The following is a 25737-nucleotide window of genomic DNA, read 5'->3' as shown; positions in this document are numbered from 1 at the left end:
CATATTACAGTATTGATTTACTGTGTTTTTGGCAGAGTTTTCCTTTTGTCATGGGCTTCATGAATGAAAGGAAGGAGCCTTTCTATAAGGTTCTTTTTTCTGGTGAAGCTTCGGGAAGAATCACTTTGTGGCATGTTCCTGATGTCCCTGTGTCAACATTTGATGGTTCACCAAAAGGTTTGGCAATTTTGTGCCCTTGATACAGCCTTTTTAACTATGTCTTCAAGGCAATTTTCGTGAAAATATTTTCATACTATGAAGTGATGCTCATTCATTCATTGTGTGATTATTGCCCATAGGTAAAAGGAGCAAGATATTAACAAAGATAAATGTCTAGAAAATCTTCATGAAACTGAACATAACAAATGTTCTATTTCCTTACCATCTGGCCATAAATGTGTCTCTACCAAATGCTAAGAAAAGTTACTTGGTTGATCCTACTTATGGTGGTTCATAGGGAAGTATAAAAGAAAGGATAAAGTGAGATGGGATCTAGTGTTGGAATAGCAACTGCTGACTTTCCATCCCTAGGCTGCAGAAAGGATAAGTTAGAGAGTGCTGAAGAGATGAAAATGTATATTTTGCTTTGTTTGGATTTGTATTTGTTTTGAAAGAAAAAATAATTTAAAAATCCCCAATTCTTTCCCCCCCCCGCCCCCTTCTAGAGATCCCAATTACGGCAACGTGGACTCTTCAGGATAATTTTGATGAACACCATTCCATGTCAGAGGGCATTATTGATCATCTTTGTGCATCAAAAGATGGAATCAAAAGTGCAGTTGTCAGTTCCTCTGTATACATACCCAGTCTTGATAAACTCGTGTGCGGATGTGAAAATGGGAAAATTTTTGTAACACTGGGTTTAAAAACTGCAAGAGCAAGACTTTTAGAAAACATATCTTTGCTAAAAGGTAGGTTTTAACATTTTTATTCAAATTCATTTCAATCAAGCACAGGAGACTGCATGCTTCTGACATCCCCTCCAGTGATCCCTGCAAAAATTTTCTTAAAAATAAGGGCGATGGTCAGGGATTGAATGATGAAAATGGAAGATTATCATGTTGTTTCTGCCTCTGTAGCTGGTCTATCAGATCACAGCTTAGTTATTACCAAGGTACTTTGCAGTGTTAGGAATCCTAGCATGGCTGTGGGGATGGAGTCACCTGGAAGTGAGATATGTGGGATGTCATGCTATGGGCAGTAGTCATCTTTCATTTTCTTTCTGAAAGATCATTCCACTGAAGGAATGAAATGGGTACATCTCAGTAGATGAAGCTCAGAGTCCAGACTTTTGTCCTCCCTTTTTAGAAACATGTCCAAAATTCTTTGATCCCATGTAAAAGGATTGTTATATTTAGTCTATTGAATCTCCTGACTTTTAGCAAATGTGCTGTAAAATATGGAACCCCTTTCTTAAAGAACAGAAGTAATTTATGTACCATCTCATTTCAGATAATCTACCTTATAAGGTTCTGAACGGTCATAATAGCAGAGTCACTTGTTTACTTTATCCACACGATAAATCAGTCAGATTTGATCCAAGCTGGCTCTTATCAGGGGGGCAGGATTCTGTTGTGATCTGCTGGGATATTTTTACTGGAAGCATCATACACCAATTTGGTCTGCAGTCTGGTCCAGTGACAGAGCTCTTGCGATTTCCAGAAAACTACAGAGTAAGTAAAAGCGTAATGAATGATGTCTGAAAAAAAACATATTCTATATAAATGTATGTGTGTATATATGAGAGAAAAAAGAAACCTGGCAAAACTCTTATCCTGCAGCACTCGATCCTTAATTTACATTCTCTTAATTGTCTTGTTTGAAAGTTGGTTTTAATTTCAGGGGGTTGATTTCTTGTTAGTTTGCAACTTCAGTGATTCAGAAAAATGATCCTAAACACGTGACATAGTAAATTGAAGCTCTTAACCTTCTATTCACCATATATGCTTTTGTGTTTTATGAGATTAAAGTAATTTTAATATGTTTTTCAAGGGAATTTCTGAAGTAAAAATTTAGAAGATGACTTACTGTACTGAAAGCTCTATGAAATTTTGTTGAAATCCTTAATGTTTGTAAGGCTCCCTTTAACCCTTTTTCTGGAGATGAGGTAGAATGTAATGTCTGCTTGGGTGGTGGTTCAGTTTTCTTTACAGGGCTGAATTTTTTCATAGGGTGAATTCTTTCATGTGTCGCCAAAAATTCTTGCAGGAAGGGAAGGCTTGGCAGAATCAGGTCCATACAGTGTGAAATGAAACTGTAACATACCCAGTTTTTCGTTAGAAGTACATTGCCCTTGGCTTTTGTGTCATGAGACCTGATGTAATTATGTATCACACAAACAGCAGTTTGGTTTAAGATAATTTTTTTACTACTTTCTTTTCTAGGACAACTGCTACTGTATATTTGGTTATATAATCACTACTTTGATGGGCTAAGTATTGTGAATAAATAGCATTTAAATGATATTTCTTTAAAAATTGAAAAATCAGAGTAGTTTGTATGTGTTTGTCAGGAGATCAGTTCTGCAGCTAACCTGTTGAGTTGGAGATGTAGGCTGTATTAAAACATCATTTCCTAAACAAGTATGTTCTGAGAAAGAAATTACTGGACAACTTTTACCAGGTTTCTTAAAATAATGTGGTATGACGGTGGTTTCAGTGTCAAAACCCAAGTCCTTCCTGTTTTGCAGTTAAAAGACCACAGCATAGTGTGCTGTGTCTGCAGCGATCACTCAGTAGCAATTCTACACCTTCAGAAGAGAGTATGTCTCTTACATGCCAGAAAGCATCTGTTTCCTGTGAAGAAAATAAAATTTGACCCTATTGAAAATCTGCTAATTGTTGGATGTGAAGATGATTCAGTTTATATTTGGGAGATTGAAACAGGTAATAACAGAGAAAGATTTTTTCTTTCGCTTTCTTTTAAAGTTTTCTTTGTCACGCGATGTTGTACAAACCTAATTAGTAGAAGACCAAAACAGAAATACTAACACATTGAATAGATTAATTAGAGAGTGTAAATGTTTATATAAATAAGCAAGAAATGTTCGTATAGTTGAAGGTACGTCACTAATAACGCAAACTTTTGGGGATAAGTAATTGATAAATAATTTGCTCTGTCACTTCTAAATTAAAACTTTAGGCTGTTGATTTAAAATTATTTGTGTAGGCCTGAGAAAAGGTGGTTCAGAGTGTGGTGTTAGAGAAGGCCAGGTCTGCACAGCTCAAAGTTATCTTGCAGGATTAAATAGTACTTAAACAGTGTGTGCCTTTCAGTTAACTCCTGACAGCGGGGATACTTTTATCCCCACAGCGTAATGCAGTGAGGTTCTTCCTTAGTTAAAAAAAACTAACAAACAGAAAATACCACCAAAACCCCCACAAAACCAAACCAAACAATCATTCAATAATTTTTTTTCTAGATTTCTGGACAGTAAATATTATGGAGTGAATTCAGTGCTGCTGTGTGTACTTAACATGGGCAATGACTCATTAATTTCGTGGAGATGCTAGGACAAAACCCCAACTGAAGAACTAATAGTTTCTATACAGTGCCCAAGGCAGCCCAGAGTTAAGGGTCTGGGGACAGAATTACATCTCAGATGCAACTTTAATACAGCTAGATAACTTCACGCTAAATTGTAGTGACTTATTTGTAAATCAGTGACATTTAATAGCATAGGGCTGTAATGGTACCGTAGAGACAAAAATCAGAGTGTATTTTAGCTGTCTCTCCTTTGGTTGTAAAAGTGCTGCCTGTTGACGCCACTGCTCATCTATGTTACATATTCAGAAAGGGTGCAGGTGGTTAAACTTTTTTTTTAATTGCTGTTTCTGTATCTTCTGCTACTAATATCAACAAGAATGAGAGCTACAGTCACCACCTCTTAAGGAACAGCTGGAACATAAGAAAGGATGCAGTTATTTGTTGTATTAGTAATAAATTAATTTTATTTTGTTCATGTTATACATTGGTAACTAAAAGATGCCATCCAGGCTGGGAAAACCTGTTAGGATATACTGTAGTTGGTTTAATGTTGAATTATATCTGTATTGCGGGAGAAAACGAGAGGTCATGGTGTTGATCCTTGAAATTGGCCTGACCTAGATCAAGAGCTATGTAGATACTTCAGTGCCACTCAGGCAGACAAAGCATTGCTCAGATGTGTGGGGGAGATGTATACAGCATCACAGGCAAACCTCTGCAGAAGCACAGCAGCCTTTCCTTAGGATTTTCATCTGCTGGCAAAGGAGCAGGCAGGCATACATCGTACCGCTTGCCTATAGAGTTACCTTGAGCATGTTCCCTGACTCAGTTAAATAGGATAAAGTCTGAGTGGTAGCCTTGAATTTTGTTATGGAAATGGACGTAAGGTAGAGTTTTTGTTGTTTCTGTAGTCAAAAGGTGTTTTGTTTTGTTTGTGTTTTTTCTGGCTATGCAGTTAGCTTCATGACTGTAGCTTTGCCTCTTTAAGTGAGCCAGTGGACGACCTGATTTTGTGTCACACTCGTATATCACTGCAGTTTAAAAAAACTGAACGGTGTTACTGTACTAGAGTTAATGGATAACTGGGAAAACAGCCAGTCTGTTTATAATTTCAGGCTGTGGATTAAGGAATTTCCATGAATATTTCAATATTTATACTGTTGTGGAGTCAGCACTAATTCTGTTAGATGGCTTTACAAAAGTTTAGGGGCATCACTACCTGTGACTGTCTTTGTTACACCAGTTTAGCTCCAAAACTGTCCTTCACCCAGGTAGTTAAGAGGATGATGTCACTTGATTTCCTATGACAGACCCTAACGCACTTTTTCAAAAAGCATTCTGAATTTCTAAAAATTTTAGAAATTTCATAATAAGTTTTTTACATTTTATGGGTTGGGAGAAACATCGTCACACAGATGAAATCTAAACCAGGATTACTTTGTGTACAGCATGTTGTACCTGCTCTTAATGAGATTGCCACTGACCATCTAAAATAAGGTATCTTTGGCTAATTGTCTGAGTACAGTGGGCTGCCTTTATTCCAAACAGATAGGCATTTCAGCATAGTTTATGTTGAAATATGTTAAACACCAAAAGTACAGTTGACTTCAGGTAGAATCTACCTTCTCTAATATGAGATTTGTATCTGTACTTAAGACCTCTACCTATGAGCTAGTAGTTCAGTTAAGTTTTGTAATGAACAGGAGGAACTAGGAATAAGTCAAAGTGTGTATCTTCTCCCCCTGAATTCAAAGGGAATCTAAAGCAGGTGCGGAGGGAAGCAAAGCTAATTGTGTGCTGCTATTGCAGGTCTAGAATAAGCTAAATTGGACCCCGTCCTTTTAATCCTTTAGTTTACAGAATGAAGCAAAATTATTCTGTTCCAAGTTTAAATGTTGTTGCACATGCATGTGAGTGGTGATATAGAAAATACAGAAACCATGAATTAATATCTGTATAGTTTAATGTATTTTGCCTAAATCTTAATATATGGATACAGCAACTTTCCATTACAGTGGAATATCTTTCCATGACAATAGATATTGATCTAATAATACTTTTGGAATATTAATGTAGTATGTGTACAGGATATGTTCCAAACTTATGTGTGCTAGAAGAAAAATATTAAAATCAATAACAAATTTTATTCTAATTAAAGTGCAGAATATTTCTTCCAATAGCCACCACTTGCAATCTACTTCAATAAGGAAATTAGCTGTTATCTATATTACTTTTACATTTTCCTAAGCAGTTGGTATCTTTGCTTCTTTTAAAAAGGTAAATACCAGTATGATAAGACATATAATAAAAGGATCAGTATTTTTTTCCTTGCTGCATACAGCATATGGTAGTGTGTCTGCAGAGCCACATTTCTATCTAATATGTATTGAGAGTGAGGAAATAATGGGTAAACTTTAAAGAGCAATTTTCTGTGCTCAGAGGTAGATTTAGTCTTTCAATTAGTACTAGCTTAATATGAATTTATTCCTTGAAGTTCATCATCCTTGCAGAATGAATCATCTACTAATTTGTTGTTACTGTGTTTTGCCTTGCAAGTCTTGTTCTGTTTTATTGTTTTGCAGCATGCTTGGTGTAAGTTTAAAAATAGAATAATGTCACTTAATAAAAATTCTTCTTCAATTATCATAATAATGCACACTTAACTTTACACAGGCTACATTGTATTTTTCATACTTAGCCAGGTAATGTAAAATTTTGAGAACTTTCTTACATGATACTAGCACCAACACAGAGGAAATTTGAAACATATGCCTAAAGAGTGTTTCTGCTGAGGTCAGATCTCCTGTACAGTCAAAATTAAGTGCATGCTTACAATCCTTACTAGAAAAGGTCAAAATCATCAATAAATAATAGAGTGGACCTGTGTAGTTACTCATGTTTTTGAAGGTTATGTCTAGTTAAGTCATTCAGATGACAGATGAAATAGTTTGAATAGAGAGTATGTAAGATACTAAGGCAAAAGAACTGTGAGATCAGTTGGAACATTACTGCACTTCAGCTTAAGACGTGATGGCTTAATCGTTTTACAGGCTGCTTACCTGAATGCACTGGGGGTTGTCTTACTGCATTATTACCTGTGATGTGTCACTGCTAGGGGATCTTGTGTTTTACATACAAAGGGACAATTAGATTTTATACACAAACCCTGATTTATTAATTTTACAAAAGCATTGAATAATCTGAAAGATGATCCAGTCCTTCAGGAACAAGAAACTCTATTAATTTTTTCTGATTAAAATATCTAACACATGTTTACAAAACAGTTTTGATAAACTATTCATATATAACTTTCAAATTCAGTGCAGTTTTTTTTCCCACATAGTACTTACTATCTGTACAAGACATGTGGTGATCATAATGATTTTTAGTATTTAATCTGTATTTCTGTTAATGGCAGTGGTGATTTCACTGACCCTGCTTGAGATGTGTGCTGCTGGTAAACATAATGCATAAGATGATATTTAATTATAAATGTTATAATAAGCTTTTTATCAAGTAAAGGACCTGCTTGACCTACGTTTTCTTTTTTTGATGACTATCCTCATCTCTGTGGATCCACAATCTTTTACTATTCTGTACCATTTAATCACATACAGGCCATTTAAATTAATAAAAAAAATTAATGACACAGCTAAAGTTATCTACATAAAATTGAAACTGCTGTAGATGACAATAAAGAGAAAACCAGACTATTTAAGTACAACTTCATAACTTTACATTTAGGAGATATGTGTTTGAAGGAAAAGTTTGTGAAGTTAGGCTTTGAAAAGCTCAGATGTTAAGACCATTTGTGCAGATCTAATAGCACTGATTAGATTTGTGCAATTGTGCACTGAGTTTTCTTTTCATCTACCTTTTGTAATCTTGAGGACAATTACTAAATACATATCCATATAGTATTTTGGTTTATCCACACTACTTAATGTGTATTGCTTGACCTATTTGAATCCTTTTCTGAATATAATGCTTTTTTTAATGTTTTGCCATGTTGGTTATCTCAGTATCTGAGTGCTTAGTAACAGTACTTCTGCCACTTTCCTGTGAAGTGCAGAGGCAGTACAATTGTCTTGGCTTCTAACTTTTGCATCTAAGCAAAGCAGGAATCCTCAAAATGAGAGTGCTTTCTATGCAGTTATCCTTAGTCTGCTCCACAAGTTACGTGACTTTAAAAAACATGTTTTAACGCATACAGTGCACCAGAGAAGTGCATAAAAGTGCCTGCTACCTCAATTGAGAGATTTTCTTTGCTATTACTACCTGTCTTTTCAAGCTTAGCATTATGTTGATATTGACACATAATTTTTTAAGTGTATATCTTGGGGTTTTTTTAATAGAGGTAAGTGAAAGACTATCACTTCCATTCACTGTAGTAAGATTGACTCTGTCGTCATATGGGATGGATTCTGCGTAGACCTCCCTTGCTTGAGCAAACGGAAAAACTAAATCATGCTTCAGTTAAAATTTTCACTGTGGTGGGAACAAGACATCAGCATTGACAGTGTTTCACAGAAGTGTAACGTTCAGCTTTGAGTCCATACTTCAAGGTGTGAAGTTTTTATGAAACACCTATAAGTTTCATGAGTTTAATATGAATGATAAATGATTTGAAACACTTTTGCTTAGAAACAACAACACAAAAAAATATCCCACCACCTTATGGTAGCTGTCAAGCATAGAAAACTTTAGCTCAAGCATTTAAAAAGTATGTATCAGTATATTAAAACAGGCTTTCAATGACATTGGCACCCCTCCATAAAATATGCAGTGTCTAACATTAGTCAAGTTCATATGTATGATCACTTCTACAACAGCCACAACAAAAAGAAAAATATGGCTCAAATATTAAGAACCCTGTTGCATTACTAGGAGCAGTAAATTGAAGACTGTGAAAGGCTTGTATCTCCCCTGACTGGAGGTTTTCGTAGTTGCAAAAAGGCTCTGGTGATTTAGCTCTTCTGTTCTTAGGTCATGGTCTGACCTTCAACGTTAACAGTCAGGGCAGACACCACATGGCTTGAGATCTTCTTGATTTCTCTCCCCCCTACACCTTCGTGCTTAAGAGGCATCCTTAGAGGAAGGGAGAACCTGCAGGGAGTGACTTAACCCAGCTGTGCACTGCTGAACTGAGGTGAGATGACTTACTGGGCCAAGAGTACTGTAACATTAAACAATTGACACAATGCAACATTAAACAGTGTGCAAATGACAACTCATTGACATTGTCAGTGCAGTCAGACAGAAGAGGGTGTTCATTCCAGACATAAAGGGACAGATTCTCGGCCTCATTCCATGTTTCAGATGGTAATAAAGAGATAGGCAGAAACTGCTCACATCTCTCCAAGCTCAGAGCTGGCCACTTCTTCCGTTCAGCCCAGCGTAGCACATTTACTGTATCTCAACAATTCCTGTTACAGGATTATTATCCTTTGCTGTTTAGAATAGGTTAGATGGAGTCAGAAAGAGAGCAAGGGGAGTTTTAATGTCCTGTTGGGGTGTTGTGTCTGCGGCAGAAATCCTGAGATGAGGACTGGCTGCACTGGAGAACTGATGCTTTTACCTACACATGTAAACCTGCATTATATATGATATTCCAGTAGTTTTCTCGGTATTCATCTTCATTGCTTTCTTTAGCTGAAGGATATTCTGACAATAGTTTGCTACTGCTTTTCTGAAAATGTATGTGCTGAAGAATAGTCATGTACAGCAATTACCTTCCAGAATTCTTCCAAATGCAAAAATCAGTGTCTGCTAGGACACTCTACATATTGCTGTATACAGTGCTGTAGTCACAGGGCATCACCATTGTTAAATCTACTCCTATATGAAAAATATCCTTTTAAAGATTAATAGATTTTAATAAACTTGGCTTCATTTGATCTATTCCATTTCTATTTGCTAGATTGCATTTAATTTTGATATTGGCTGGAAATACATATGCATACTTAATGCAATGTTTGTTCCATCTGGTTTGCACCATTTGATACTAGAGTGGTAGCACTAGCAGTTAGCAGAAATATTTCAAGCAAAGTGCTTGACCACTGTCTCAGAACATAATGGTAGACTTGTAAAATTCAGGCATCTTCTGATGAGGAACATAAAATTTCTGTTTGCTGACTCTAACAACATAGAATAAAGTGGATGGAAGTTTCTTTTCAGATGAAAAAGGTATTTGCAGAAAGGAAGATCTTGACAGAAAATAAACCAACTAATATCACATATGATACTCATTCTGAAAAGTGAGTTTTTTTGTTTTGGCTTCTAGTGTAAAGAAAAGGATTGTTCTTGACTGTATGCTCTTTAGAAATAAAAGAAACTCTGAAGCCATTTTTCATTCACAGAACACTGTTATGCTGTGAGATTCAGCTGAGTTACTGGGTCACAGCAGCACTGCGATATTGAAGATTTTCAATACTTCAGCTGTGACAGCAAACAGAGAGCAGTGGAGCCTGATGATATGACAGGTCATGTGGTGTCGGTGAATACCTTGTCTTCAGGCAGGGTAGTATGTGTGACTTCCCCAGTAGAAATGCATCATGCAGTAAGAGCAGAACCTGAAGAACTGTGTGGACAGTGCTAACATCAGGAGACACAATTTGTAGTACTTGGTCCAGAAGAAGAATAAGATGTTGTAACGTCTCTAGCCAGTCACATCTGGTGGTCTAGAGCTGCCCAGGAGAGTGAAATACTCCACTCTTGTCTGTTCCTGAGACTTGGTTGCCATGGTCACAGCTTTAGAGAGATAAAGACTTCATTTTCTTGTATTTTGTATGTATAGTAGGGGGTCATAGCCGTGGTGTTGCTGCTATGTAGAAAATCTCATCTTTTCCCTTTCATCCATTGTTGTTTTATGATCCCCAGTCAAGAGCTTTTGGGCTCATTTGTGTTTAAAATGCTTCAGATTTGAGAGTGGTCTTTATTTCTGTGCTCTCTCCTGTAGTCTCATGTACAGGCTGTGTCTCTTCTTACTATTTTTATTTTCCTTTAAAATTGGAGACAACATATTCCAAAGAAATAACTGTTTCTGGAACAATAACCACCCTGCCCCAGTATTCTGACTGTTTGCAGTAGTCAGGATGTCCTTTTCACACATACAGGTTTCTCCATCTTTCTGCCCCCTCTCCCCCCTTCCCTGTTTTTTTTTTTTTTCTCTTAAAGATGTATTCAGGAATCACAGAATACAGAACTCTTCCTTTATTTTATCTCTGCCACCTACTTGCTCTGCAAATCAGTATTTTGGGCTCTTCAGAAGTGTAAAGTACACTGGATGAAATAAATACTTTGTAATACTTTCATTATTACCCAGCCCCTTCCATTGCACTCAGTTTCCTATCACTTTGTGCCCTTTTATCACAGCTACAGACGTATGTGCAAATCTGTACATATACACACACAGATCTATGATTAAGTAGTATATGCAAGCAAGCACTGTTTTTTTTAAAAAAGAATCACCTTCTTGAAGGTGCTGCTTGTAATGGCTTTGAGATATCTGTTATGAATGATATCTAAATGATTTAAAGATGGAACTCTACGTTTTTGATATTTTATTATATCATAGCCTTCTGTCAGTAAGAAACGAAACTGCTTGTCCAGGACATTGTTTCCTGTTCAATGTTCCTGTCTATAAATGTGCTTAAAAAAAATTAAAAATTGTAACTCCTCTGCATGAGAGGCTGAATTGTATTTGTTTGCCTAGTATGAGTTTAGAAGGGATTTTTTTTTTGGTTGATAAGTTAATTTTCTCTTCTTCAAAGTACGTGTGCAAAATTATATACTTGGTATGGCATGATACTGACACTTAGAGTTTGCTAGGTAGCAGAAGTGTTCAGTAACCCCACAGCCTGTTCAGTTGTTTCTCAGTTTGCATCCATAAGTCTGTAATACGTGGAAGCACATCTGTCAGCAGTTGAAAATAAGATATGGTGTGTAAAATATATAAAATACCAGTTTGCTTTCATGTATATCAAGACTGCCTGTTTATTCCATTAAGGCCACAGTCTTCAAAGGTGAAATGCTGCTGCCCCCATGACTTTGCCAGTTCTTCTGGTCTGTTTATTTTTCTTTCAACTAAAAATTTTTCCTTCAATCAGAAGTTGAAAACTTGGCTCTGAAGCTGTTGCCAGGGAAGAAGCTCTGATATATGGAAAATGATGTGTCTTAAATATACTCTTCTGTGTATATGCATATATAGGAGGATAAAAAGTCAGGCAACTCAGGTTGATTTTAGTTGGAAACGTGGTTTTATCTTCTTTAGCCACTGCGATATGGTAGCCTTAATTAATTATTGTGATCAACTACATATTGACAAGATTATTCCACAGAATAGTCTGGCTCTGAGGAATTTTGACTGATGGTGAGACACTCATAGATGCATCTGGATCTAAACCTGTTTTGAGGTTCTGTCTAACACTAAAGAGTATGTATAATCAGTCTTAGAAATTTAATACCATTGCCCCCAAAATCTTGGATTTATTAAAAACTTATTGTAGGCTCTGCCTTGGATCCTTGCGCATAAAAATAACATGATCCCCAGTAATTTCACAGGGCTATTATGGTAACAGTCTTTCTGAAGCACTTGAGTACTCCAGTAGTGAACTGGACAGACAAAAGTGATGCAGAAAGCAGGGATGGATATATATGTGTGTATATACACAGAAATATTCCCTGCATAGTTCACGTGCCGCAGAAGGTAGTAGAGAAAGCTTAGTCCTTCGTACTTGCCAGTAAAGCAGGACAACTTCTTCCTTGGTGACTTCTGTTCATTCTTTTTTCTGAAAGGTGGAGGGAGTTCTGTGGGGAAACAGGACATGCTTATAGCTTGAAAGACTACATTGCATGTATAAAGAGGCCAGTGTTAGTGTTAGAGTGTTAGTTTGAGTGACCATATTATTTCTGAACTTCTTAATTTTGCAAACCCTGTAATACTTTTCAGAACGTGTGTTTGCTCACATCTAGTATAAATTGTATAATCCTTCCTTGTAGGCATCTAATACAGTTCGTGTGTTCATGACATGTTGCAATGTTGGGAGTTTTGTAACCGGTATTGTTCTGAAGTATTTGTAGACAGTCCAACTGTAAAGATTTTTGGGCAACTTTCTTTCCTCCCAGTAATTATTCAGTTCTGTAATGATTCCTGGCACTGGCTGCAGATCCTGGGGAGGGATGAAGAAAATGACACATTAAAAACGACTTGGGCTGATCCTTATTTTTTCATTGTAATATTGTGGTAATCCGTGGTATTCGATTGGTTTGGTAGGGGACAAAAATAGGTTGCATTACTTTCTTCTGCTCTGAATGCAAAGACTCTTGGCCATATAAGTAACAGAGGGGATACTACAGTGAACAGAAATGGATGAGTTTCAGAAAAATAATTTCAGATGAAGAGATTTTATACACACATACACACACAAACACTTATCGTATGAGATCCCTCAATCCCAGTCCAATATTTTTAGCAGGTGTTACTGATAGAACTTCAATGTTACACAATTTTTCTGGTAGCAGTGAAAGGGAAAATTCATGTTGTATTACTTGAGGCTACAAAGAATTCAAACTTAAGGGAAAAGACGTTTTATGTTATAGCAGATATTTAATACTTTTTAAATCCTTCACACGTCTCTTATCTTTGATACTTGTAGGAAACATGCCATTTCAGCAATTTCTTAGGAGTTCAAATCCCATAGGAAATGTATAGTAGATAATAGAAGCTCATTTCAAATACGTTTAAGCTCAGTTTAGATCTGAAATGTTATAAATTAAGCACTATTACTAAAATTATTACTAAATAATATTATCACTAAAATAATATAACTGGGTATAACAGTTACAGGAATTGTATTGCCTACAACCACAGAAGTGATGAAATGGTCTCTGAAACGTTGTGTCCATATTCCTGACTACTAAGCTACGTGGAATATATTCAGGTGTTTAAAGTGTCTGTCAGAGGGTAAAGATCATTTTTAGGAATGGAAAGAAAAATTTGGGCTTTGCCTTGCTATTTGTGGTCTAGAACACTAGAGGACAGCACTAAAATATTACATAAATGTGTTATTGTTTACACTGTTAATGATATAAATGCTCTTTGAGGGCTTTGTGAGAAGAAAACAAATGACTCGAACAGAGTTAGGGCAAGTGGTATTCTGAATTTCTGTTTCTGGTTTTGAAAACTGCAGCTGACTTCACACATTATACAAAAAATCTTGTTAATTGTGGCCTGAATGTAAGGTACTTGCTGCAGTAATTTCTTTAGAAATTAAGCTGCTTTTTTTTTTTTTTTTTTTTTTTTTTTTTTAAAATATAGCAATGCTGTAGAATAGACCTTCTTAAAATGACATTTTTTAAGGTGCAGAAAATAAGGAATTAGTTGGCTGATCTGTAAATGTTTCATGATCTATCTGCTCGCATGAAATGTACTATGTTAATACTATGATACTTACACTGAAATATGTAATAATATAGTTACTTGAAAAAAAATTAACGCTTCTGTTGTGTTTCTCTAGGCACCCTGGAACGACATGAAACAGGTGAAACAGCAAAAATGATTCTTACTTCCATTGAGGATTCAGAATACTTAGTGGCAGATGCTCTACTTCCTGTATCTCGAGAGTCAAAAAGAAATAAAAGTGCTGGATACAAACACTCTAGCTCTTATAAGCACGGCACGGTCTCTTACAGTCTTACTCATACAGAAAAATCTTCAGATAAGGTAAGAATGGAGAGTAGAGTGTTTAAGAGCAATGAGTTGTGATCCAAATCGGTTACTAGTTCACCTTCGCTGATGTGTCGCCCCGTGTAAATGGCATGGAGGCTTGATTTTAAGTTTATAAAGGCTTTTTCAGCCCCTCTCAGTTTTTATGCCTTCAATGCCATTTCACAGTGTAAATGGGGAAGCTGGGGGACAGGAGTGCCTTATGCAAGGTCACCGGTAGATGATCTCAGAAGGATTTTCCCAGACATTTAGCACCCATAGTTAGACGCTGTTTCCTTATGCCTCTGGTTTATGACTGGATCTATTAGCAGTACCCTCAGAACAATTGAACCTCCTAGTTTGGATCTATTATATGTCTTGAGAAAAAGCACATCATGGTACAATGCTACTGTCCTTCCCATTATTGCTTTTCTGTGAAACCGCAGACTCCTGTTGTCATTCAATGCTAGTTTTTATTGGGTGTTTGTTTTCTGTTAATATTATCACAGAACAGACTGCAAGTGCCTTATATTTATGTTAGTGCATTAAATTTGTCACCTGATTAGTTCAAAAGAGGATGGTGATGTTCCTTGTGGGATACCTGGCTGCAGATAGGTATGAGAGTCTTCAGGATAGATTTGGCCAGGCGCTGTACTTATTCTTATCTAACATTTTTTTTACAAAAGTCGTTAAACCAAATAATTATGACTCGTGGAAAGGATGTGGTCTTTCTTTTTGTTTTGAAAAAACAATAGAAAGAAATACCATACTAAAACTAGCATTAATGTGCTGTTAAATGAGTATAGAGACACCGTATAATGAGAAGTAAGGTGGAAAATGCAATAGTCATTCTATTTGTTTGTGGCCTGGATATATTATCTTATTATCAGTGATTTGTAGATATTTCAAAAGCCTGTTTTTGCTAAATGTAAAACCAATTATTAAAACTGTCTCGAATTTAATGCAATCACAAATTCAATTAGGTGTTACCTTATTCAGGTTGGAAGATAATGGTATGCAGATTTTTCCAAAACCCCTGTTTTTGCCTCAGGAGTGAATATATTCCCTGAATTCTTGACACAAGTGTATCTTAAGAATAGGGCCTCAATGTTGCTCATGTTTTCCACTTCTTAATTAATGGGTTTTGGGAATTCTATCTGCTGCAATAAACAGAGGAAGTCATGTCTGCTATTCCTCAAGCCTGAATGTAGATGAAAATTTTTTTCCCACATGTATGGGAGGATAAAAAAATACTCTTTCCCTCAACTGACATGTGGAAACAGCCTTCAGAAAGGTCTCTGGCCTTTTTCTGGCTTTATTAATGATGGTAAATTAAATAGTGTATAATCCAAAATTTTGTGTGATCAAGTATGGCTTAATCCAAGTCCTCATCTTGAATTTTCTTATCTGATCGCTTTCTTCACTGTACCCACAGATTTACATATAACTTTGAGTTTATAATGACTGTTGTTTTTAACTCTTAATATTTATCTGTGACCTTTTACTAACCTTAGTCTGATTGCTAAAGTTCTTTTTGATCCCATTTTCTGAAAAGTCTTATTAGAGCATAATCCTGCTGAGCATGTTGTGGGGCAGATGGTGCACTAGTTGGCCATCGACACAGAATCTGATCTCACTCTTAGTTTATTAAAATGAATAGTTTTTTCTTGTCTTTTTAAAGAACAACAGAAAAAGTTGTAGTAGTTGTATTTGGAGTGTAGTTTTGGTCATACCTATTAAGTTGATAATTGCAGGGATTTAACAAAGTGGTTGGAAAGAATATGTGCTACTTACAGAATGTGGGAAAATAGTTTCTGGTAAATTTTGAAGTGTGGTGTTTAACATGCTTGGGAATTATTATGATCTTAACTTGGAAGTAATATCACAATAGGTGGCAGCGGAGTTGTAATATGTTACAGCGCTTTTCTTCATCAGACGTACATCTTGGCTACTCTGATTTCTCAATAAAATATTCCATTTTCTTGTTTAAACATTGATCATTAATTATCTTGTTCCGATGAGAACTTATTGAGTATTATTGATATCTCTTAGACTTCTCTATAACTGTAAAAACTAATTTTTATTTTTTTTAAATTTCACCTTTTTTGTCATTATAGTCCTCTTATTTTAGTCTGATTTCCAAACGAATGAGGTTCTATACTTGGGAAACCAGTTTTCATTCATCCCAAATCTGTTAGCCATTACATCCTGGGCTGCTTCCCACCTCCACCCCCATTAGAGCGGGTTCTGGAGATGGGTGCTGGAGGTGCTGGAGGCTAGATGGATAGGGTGTAGCTGAACCTAGGACGAGCCTAACAATGAGGTCCCCTTAATGATATTCCACTAACCCGCTGCAGGCTACACAAAAGGAGCCTGGAGCTCGGGCTTTCTTTAACACTGTTTTGTTACTGCTGAAATGAAGGCTTGTTACAAACTCCACTGTTATTCTTAGTTCTTATGCAGGAAACTTTTTTTTAAGGTTTCTCAAAAAGTGCTATATTGACTCATTTAGGTTATTGTATTTTAGCATCTTGAAATAGTCTCTTGAAGTCCATGAAATTAGTGACAGTTCTGTGAATATCGGAGCTCAACATTCCGTATCATATTGATAAGCATGTAATGACCAGGCAGATCAAGCTATCGTGACACTTTTGAGATGATCAAAAGGTTTCAGTATGCATGTGTGCAATAAGTATTTCATTATCAGTTTGCTTCTTTGGCAAATTGTGTATTAGGAATTTATCAACCCACTAAATTGTTAAAACCTTTCTGGTTTACAAATAAACCAACACATTCAATTTTAGTCTCTTTTTTTAAGAGTTCAATTTCAGGAGATTTATGTAACAGAAAAAATGAGAGGTAGCTGGTTTGTCCTGTTGGTATTATACTTGTGAGTGATCCTTAATTTGTACGAGATGATCCACCTGAAGATTGCAAGCAAGATTCAGCATTTTTCTTAATATTTATTATTAAATTGTTTTATCATTAATATTAAAGACTAACATTTGCAAAGTAATGGTCTTTCTTTACTTCATCCTATGAAGAAAGAACAAAAATATCCTCACATAGCAGTCTGGCTTCAAAGGCTTTCTTTCAAAAGATTTGTCATCATGTAAATCACAGATACAAAAGCAGAATGCTTTGATTTCATGGTGTTTTGACCATTTTAATTCTTTTATTGTGCTGCACGTGCCAGTGGGAGTACCAATAACAGATGAGTGTGACAAATGCAGTTAACACAAGATCCATATTAATGTTGTCAAATCCCCTTGATATATTTAAACAGATTTTAATTATTTTCAATGTCAAAAGACCCCCAAATATATAGCTTAATAGTTCTTGAAGAAAGCTTTACTTAATATGTGAATGTAAAACCTCTCATAAAAATGAAACTTTTATATTGGCCTTAGTCATTGACATAGGGTATTCATCAAGTCAGCAATTTGTGTGGCAAAGTGCCATTTGAATAGTGTATTGTTAGAATACTTATGGTCCACTTGACAAGGGCTCTTGCTGTAAATAGTGCAATTTGACTCCAGCTGTTAAAGAGTGGCTTTGACAGCAGCCAAATAGAATGGAGATGCTTTACTGCACCGCAGAAAAATCAATATTGGGTTCTTGTTCATAGTAACCTGTTTTTTCTTTTTTTTTACAGATTTATACAAGACTGTCTAGAGTTCATTTGTGGAACTTTAAATATTATTTTAAAAGTGGGTCTGTTTTATTTTCAGATTAATGCTGGTGATGAATGGTGCTTTTGTGTAGTTAAAAAAAAAAAAAAAAAAAAAATGGATATACATAAACAATGTGGTAATGCAGCATTATTTCAACTCTCGGCTTATGTGGATGGATATTAGGATGTGGGTGCATAAGTTATGTAACTAATGACAAAAAAATCGTCTTTCCTTCCTCTTTGTATTTTTTTTCCTTTTTTTTGTAGTGCTACTGTAGTATCCCTGTCAATTTTCTAAGCACAGGGTTTTTTAAAGCCGATTTCTTTGTTGTTCTCCCTGTAACAACCCCCACAGATGTTGACAATCTGTAGTGCCATTGTAGATTTTCCTGAAGCATAGTCTTGCTGGTGCTGAACAGTTTTCCAGCAGTATTCAGTGATACAAGGTTGCTATGATACCTGGCCAGTAGCAATAGATATTGAATCACTGGTCTTAATTACAATAGACTACACACTAAATTGTGTGCTTGTGGTGTTTATATGGAACTATCTCTCATTATACCTTTAAGTCATAGCTATATCTGAAAAACGGAGCTGTGTGAAAAGCTGGTTTAAAAAAGAAAATTGAAATGCTTTAGTGAGTCATATGAAGAATTTCACTGATGCATTTAAAAAGCTGGATATGTCTGAGTATTGTTTTCCTCATGTTCCAGAAACCTTTTATGTGAGAAAGTTTCCAAGCTTTTCAGCTTAAATAATTTGGATATAAATCCTATATCCATAAATTCGGATATTTATCATGCACTGATATTTCTAGCGATTTCAATAATGTAATTAGAGCTTCTTCTGGTACAAATGTTGGAGGAAGAGCAGTTTCTAAAATTTGTGCGATAATCGCTAAACTTTGAACTGCTGAATTATTCTACTGAAGAGCTAGGCCAGAAAACAGGAAATTTTTACTGTGTGTATAAGCCAAGACAAAGATGAGGGAAAAAAAATGTTTTCATTTACATATGAATTTTTTTTTTTCTTGATATATTCACTCAACGATTTCTTGAAATAGTGTTCTTTGGACATTACTGTCTGGTGTAGAAAGCAGAGTCAAAACATCTAAATAATCCAAATCCAAATAATGTAAATAATGTTTACACAGGATCTTTAAAAGTTTGTTTTGATTTATGCAGTTATTAGAAATAATTGACCAGAGTAGTTAAGTACCAGTTACTATAACATTGCAAATGCATTTTAAACACTTAAAATTGACATACCTGGTATTAGTTCTATAGAAATTATTTTTCACTTAAGTAATAGCATACATATTCTGCTCTAAAAAAAATATGTAGGGGTAAGGTGCTTCTGAAACAGAGGCATTTTCTTAGTAGGAAAGGCAAAGTTTATACTTTTATAGTTGCTTGAATTAAGAACAAAGAATGTACAGAAATTATAAATAATATAAGAAATAGCTACTTTTTTATGTTGCTGCACAGAATAAAATATGAAGACTATTGGACAACAGCAATTATTTGTTTTAGTATAGTAAAGGATGCAATTTGAAAACAAAATTGTTATTGGAAGTCTGAAAAATCGCTACCGGTTAAATTTTACTGATGGAAAAATTGATAGAAAAAGGCAAATAAGTCAGAAGCACAAAATATGAAATAATACTTATCAAATACAAAATCGGGAGTGGTACCATAAACAGTGGTATGTTAGTCATGGATTCCTTTTATTTCTTCCCTTTTGTAATATTTCGAGTAGTAGTATAAAGAATTGTGGATCTTTGTCATTTGTATGAAATGGATTATTAAGAGCAAAGCCAGACAGATAGTAGAACATTTCTCCTTAAAACTGGTAATCTTTATGCTTGTACTGCTAGAGTATATCTATTTTTTTTACTGGGACTGGTGTTCAGAAGCTATATTTGGTAGCGTATTAATTAAGTATAATAGGAAAATGAGTGAGGAAACGAAGGTGTATATATGTGAATATATTTCCAGTAACTCAAAGTATTTCAGTACTACATTTCCTGTGATATTTCACAATTAAGTATTTTCTCAAGGGACCAAGATAGCAACATAAGTACAGTGAAGTAATAACTTCAGATTTATGAGAATAAATTGGTACTAGTTAAAAGGCATCGTGATCCTGAGAGACATTGATAGCTTGGGCCACGTCAGCTTTGCTCAAAGTTACGGCAGTTTTTTTCTGAATTGGTCCACCAAATCAAGAATTTCTTGATTCCAGCGTTTTCTCCATTGATTGCCTCAAAGCAAAATGAAAGCAAAAAGCTGCCATTGTGATCTTGTGGCACATTTTACTCTAGCAGATGTGGATAGTAAGTAAAACAGGCTGATAGGAATCTGGGAATAAACCTTAACTATTTATTTCAACGCTTTGGACACTGTTCTATATAGTTATAGAAACCTTTTTTCTCTGTTATACTGACGATGACTGACAAAATCTTTGTTTTCCATGCCTAGACAACTAGTAGGACCCTGTGCTAAAGCTGCAGAAGCTATTGCAGTGTCCTACCAGAAATAAATCAAAGGTCAATATCAATAGTCCTTATAAATTATTTCACATTGACCATTTATTGAAGCTAACGTAGCCGCTTCCTCTTCTTAGTCTTCCCTGGTACCTCAGTGGTCAAGTTGCAGTTTCCTTCTCTGTCCCTTGGAAACTGTAGCAATGTCTGTATTTTGGTTTTTAGGGACATATCTTTATGGATAGAGTAAGATAGTTTCTATCTTACTGAAGTGCTGTTCATGATATCTTATTCTCCACTTACCATTGTTTCTTTTAGTTCTGGGTGTGGAGTCATACACTGTTTGAATTTTCCTATTTACATTTTGTTTACTACTTTCTAGTCCCTAAAATGTGAATTCTTCTGTAGGTCAGCCTAATTGATTTTCCCCTATGTGCTCTAGCTAATCTAATAATTCTAAAATAAATTACAACATCTTTTTTATAACATCTCTATTTTCATGTTGTCTAGTGATGCTCTCGAGAATTCTTCACCATTCATGACAGGAGGATGGTGGAATCTTTACACTAGAGTGGGAAAGTTGATTAACACAAAACTTTTAAGTTGCTGGCCTCTTATAGTTTAATTAGTATTATTTTAGTGAATAAAATTGTCAACAGGAATTCAGATCTGTGAGACTTTCCTAGTCACATGCTGAGGGCAGGGATGGGCCATCCAGAGGGACCTGGACAGGCTGGAGAGGTGGGGCCGTGCCAACCTCATGGAGTTCAACAAGGCCAAGGGCAAGGCCACTCCAGGATCACTTTTATATGTAGACTTGCATTAAATCAATGAAAAATTTAAGTTCCCTATTTGTGATGGAGAGACAGACAGGGTGAACATGGAAAAAAAAAATAAAATCAGAAACATTTAATTTTCATACCAGACCTCTACACTGAGCAATAGATGTGTTAGCAATTTTCCTTGAATGATTAAAAATTTGTTGTACCCATTAGATCCATGTGGCCAACAGTCTGCCTGATGGTGGCCTTCCATACATGATACAAAGGAAAGGTTATCCAGTTGCGTAGTCTACACAGCTTGATCTTGAAGACTTGGTGGTGTAATTACTTACGTTGTGCCACCACCTCATCAAGAGTCATGCCGCAATTGCTGTTCAAAGTGCTGTGACGTTGACTTTCTCCACTAGGATTAAAAAAAAAGCAGGGGAGAAAAGTTATAGTGTTGGAAGGAATGAGGTTGACTCTGCTTACGTTGCAGTTAAATTAACAGACAAACATTGGTGATGTAACTCAAAGCTATTGTAGCTTTTTCTGTGTGGGATATGGAATCTTAGGAGGATTTGGGCATCCTCAGTAATATAACCAGAGTTGTAACGAGTAATATAATAAAAGTAATGTAAGGCGAGTTCAAAGCGGTTTAAACTAGTTCACATGGAAAAATTCATCATGAATTTACATCTTAATTTGGGACTGCATTGTCCAAATGGTGAAGCCGCAGGTTGAGCACAGGTTGCGTGTGAAAGCAAGCTGGGGCACCACTGTTGACTCCAGGGATTTTACACTTAGTTCTTTATAAGTGAGTCTTGAGGTTTGAAAAGGGTAAGTGAATAAAAAAGCAAAGTTCTGAATGCCTCTCTCGAGGATCCTCTGTCCTGTGCCTAAGTGTCTGAAGGTAAGGAATGTGGATGGCCTTGGTGTAGTAACACCTTTGCTCTGATCCTCCCCCTGGGCATAGCTTTGGAGAGGGGAAGCCTGCCCTGTCTGCCCGCTTTGGGAGGCTGTGGATACTTTCGGTGACAGAAACTGTTCAAATTCCCCCTAAATTTAGAGCCCCAGGAGGTAGGTCGGTTAGACATAGGAGTGTGCCTGTGTGGATTGTTGATAGGATCTATTGGATTGGAAGGTGCATATGATCTTTACGTGGAGATGGAAGTGCAACAAATAATTTGGTTTCTTTCTTCCTATGCCTGTTCTTTTAGAGATGGCGTATGGTGTATGTTTAAAAGCTATTTCAATTATATACCTGCTATTTGTAACTCTTTTTAACGAAACGCCTCTTTGCACACATCCTGGATCGTTCATCTTTTCAGATGAGAGAGAAAATAAGACAGCTGTTTATTTGCAAATGGCAGTGGGTTCGTTGTTAGTAAGAATGGGTTTGAATTGTGAGTTGAATTGGCATGATATCAGAATGAAGGACTACAAAAATATTTCTATGAAACATCAGTGACATCCTGCAGAAAGACACAGATCAGAATTTTACCTCTTTGGAATTTATTTTTCTGAAAGCCAACTCAGGCTTAAAAAAGAAAGAAAATTGTATCCCATGGTTTTGTCCAATTTAAAAAATTTTCAACACTAAATCTAGTTAAGCCTGTATCGCATTTGTCACTTAAGGTTATGAACTTAACGAGGCAGGTTTGCTGATGTGATTTAGCTCAAACAAAAGATCATTCAATGTTACTGGTGAACAATAGATTATTTTTTGGTTACATATCTAATTATTACCAGTTCTTCAAGCATCACCTAGGGCATTTGAAGCTTTCTCATATGTGTTGTATGACTAAAATTTTGGTGCAATCATTTTAGAGTGAGGGCTTTTAAGAAATTTAAGATAAGGCAATTTGAAATGAAGGTCCAAGCCTTCTCTGAATGCTCTGTAGTATCCAGCTGGTTTAGTATTCTTCCACTGGATGATCTGTTTGATCGCGTGCTGTATGCTGCTCTGTCACGGTGAAAGACTTAAATTTTCTTCTTGTTTGTCTTCTAATGATTAAAGTAATTAAATTAGGCTTTCTAAATTCAGAAGTGACTTTGTACTAACTATACATGTAGGTTATATCAAGTTTTTACTTTTATCTGTAGAAGCTACAACAACAACAAAAAAAAAAATACAATTTCCGAGTAGATAAAGAGGTGCTGTGTTCATGGTAGAAGTTTAAGACGTGCTGTTGGAAATCTGAGATTTTTTTGTGGCACTTGCTAACAATATTTTATGCTCATAAACCAGTTTGAAGCCCCAAACACAGTTTCATTTATCTTTATATTCTAAGCTTTATAGAGTCTGCAAAAGTGTCCATCTGTTCAGCTGAGATTGCTTCAAATAGTGAGTGGTCAGAGAGACTTAGCTGATAAAGGTCAAAGGAGCCTCTTGACCCAGTGATACTTGCCAAAGCAATTGGAGCATAGGGGCTGATATACAGTTAGATATAGCTTGCTAACACCATCTCCACTTTAATTGGTAATGATAGCAGGAATACACAGTAAAGTCATTGCTGAAAGAAAACAAAAAGTATCCAATATAGTAATTTATTACCAGTCAGTGGGTTTCACGCACTAGGTTGTTTTACCCCTGCAGTGGTCAGAGAAAGCAAAAAGGTACTCTAACACTTAACTGAAAATGGATGCCCTGCTGCTATCAGAGATGCATGGTGGTCAAATGATTGCCTGTGCCATTAGCTTGGTAATGTTTTCTCTATTGTAAACTCAGCTCCCCATGTTCTTCCTGTGCATCAGCTGCAGATTGAAGGCTTTCTCGTTTGTCTTCTATTTGTGCTGCCAATCATCAAGCTGCTGTCCACCAAGCACATTTCAAGGAGGCAATTTTTTTTTTTACTACTATCGACTACCATCTCTAGCAACCGAGGACTCAGAGGATTTAGAAATGAATTTAATGCTTTAATTTACACTGTGCCAGCCATTTTGTGCATTGTTTATGTATTTGTTTTCTGAGACAATTCCATGAGACAATGATGGGTTTCCTATTTTGCAAAACTATGGGTGAGAGAGCATCAGCCAGCATGTCCCCAAAACATAATTATTTTATATATGTTATATATAATGCTGCTATGTTCTTTAAAAAGGTTAAGGAGGAAAATTATCCATGCAAGTAATGACATTTACTAAGCTATTCTGGATTTAAAAAAAAAAACACCAAACCCCCCAAAATCCCCCCCAAACTGCTTCCTACCATCAAGAATAAAGCATCATGGAGCATAGAATAGAGCTGCCATTGGCAAGGTAAGTTAAAGACTCCTAGGTGTGGTAGCCATGCTTTAGGTAAAACAGTTCTTCCAGCTCCATGAAGTACAAATGTAAGAGACAGGGTGGGAGTAGCTGAAGAACTTTTGCAAGTAGCTGTGTGATATACTTCTTTTTTGTGAGCCTAGATCCAAAGTAATGATGAGACATGGTTCTGAGAGAAGTTATGAGCTCTGAACTTCTATTGACATCCCGTTGACTGGTAAGATAGAGACACAGAAAATGCATAGCCCTCCATACGTTTTGATCGGCAAATTCTACTGCCCCACCCTCTTCTTTCATTTCTTTAACTGAGCTTCCTCACATTTTAGTGTTTGGGTTTTTTTTTTTAAATCCTATCTATTGTCAGTGTTGCTGATCACCACAGAGGTAATGTACAGTAAGTGCATGAAACATGTAAATGGGCTTTAAAGTTTCTGTTGTCTTTGTAGTGTAGTTAAAGGTCAGATTGCAGCAAAGACAGATGACAAAAATGTTAATTTCCTTGAAATAAGCATATTGATATTGTATTCTCAAACTTCATTGTGATATTTCAGAAATCATTATATCAAGAAACTTCTTAGACACAGTGGCTTTAATGATTCCGTGTTGGATTTTGCTTAAAATTACTTGTTTGAAAGGGTGAAGCACATGCCCTTTTTTCACAGGATTTCTTTATTGAATACACATGAGTAGACAGTAGGATGGTGGTGTTCTACCGATTAAATTAGCAGATTTCTTTGGAGTAAATATATTTAATAATGAACTTTTTAAAAATGGAAGTCTTGCTTCTCTGATAGACTTTCATCATGTACTTAAGTATGCTGTTGTATTAGGCCTATATTAAAAGCTGATGGTCTCATGACTGTCAAAATAAAAAAGTATAAATCTGCCAAAAGCCTCAGACAAAAAAAAGAGAGAAAATCTCCCACCCCAAAAAACTCAGAAGCAGTGCAGCTTCCATTAGTGAAAGAGTTTTCTAGTCTGCTTTGACAATACTTCAATTAAGGTCACCTTCACCTTCCTAAATCTAACTAAAATTTCACCTAAAAATAAGTTGTTCAATTTCTGTCTAATATTTTCTTGAGCCATTGCAGGTGGCAAGTAGTGGATCAAGGAGGGCACTGATTTTTCTTTTGACTTGTTTGATGTTAACAAATCAAAATATACTCTCACAAGAGAAGGCTCAAAGGAACACAAACCCCTTGAATATTACATAATTTAAAAAAAAAAAAATCCAAAAAACCTGATTAGAACCAGCAGAATAAATCACATCTATGCTTTATGCAGTGTGAGCCACTCTGCAGGCACTGGGAACTTTGGGGCCAATTTTTTGTCACTTTTATCCTGTTAAGTTTGATATAAA

The 25737-nt window shown here is 35.9% G+C and overlaps 1 protein-coding gene across 1 annotated transcript in view; it reads left to right on the top strand.

Moving 5' to 3' along the window:
- WDR72 (WD repeat domain 72) overlaps positions 1–25737 on the top strand; it is a 100922-nt gene that overhangs the window by 16199 nt on the left and 58986 nt on the right. The window contains exons 9-13 of the mRNA XM_026856205.1: positions 36–177; positions 666–911; positions 1453–1673; positions 2690–2885; positions 14004–14209. Coding sequence (XP_026712006.1) covers positions 36–177; positions 666–911; positions 1453–1673; positions 2690–2885; positions 14004–14209 — 1011 coding nt within the window. The remainder of the gene's footprint in view (positions 1–35; positions 178–665; positions 912–1452; positions 1674–2689; positions 2886–14003; positions 14210–25737) is intronic.

Source organism: Athene cunicularia (assembly GCF_003259725.1).
Source record: "Athene cunicularia isolate RWA chromosome 10 unlocalized genomic scaffold, athCun1 chr10_part1, whole genome shotgun sequence".
Lineage (NCBI taxonomy): Eukaryota > Metazoa > Chordata > Aves > Strigiformes > Strigidae > Athene > Athene cunicularia.
The sequence above is the reverse complement of the archived record's forward strand: the minus strand, read 5'-3'. Positions and strand labels throughout refer to the sequence as shown.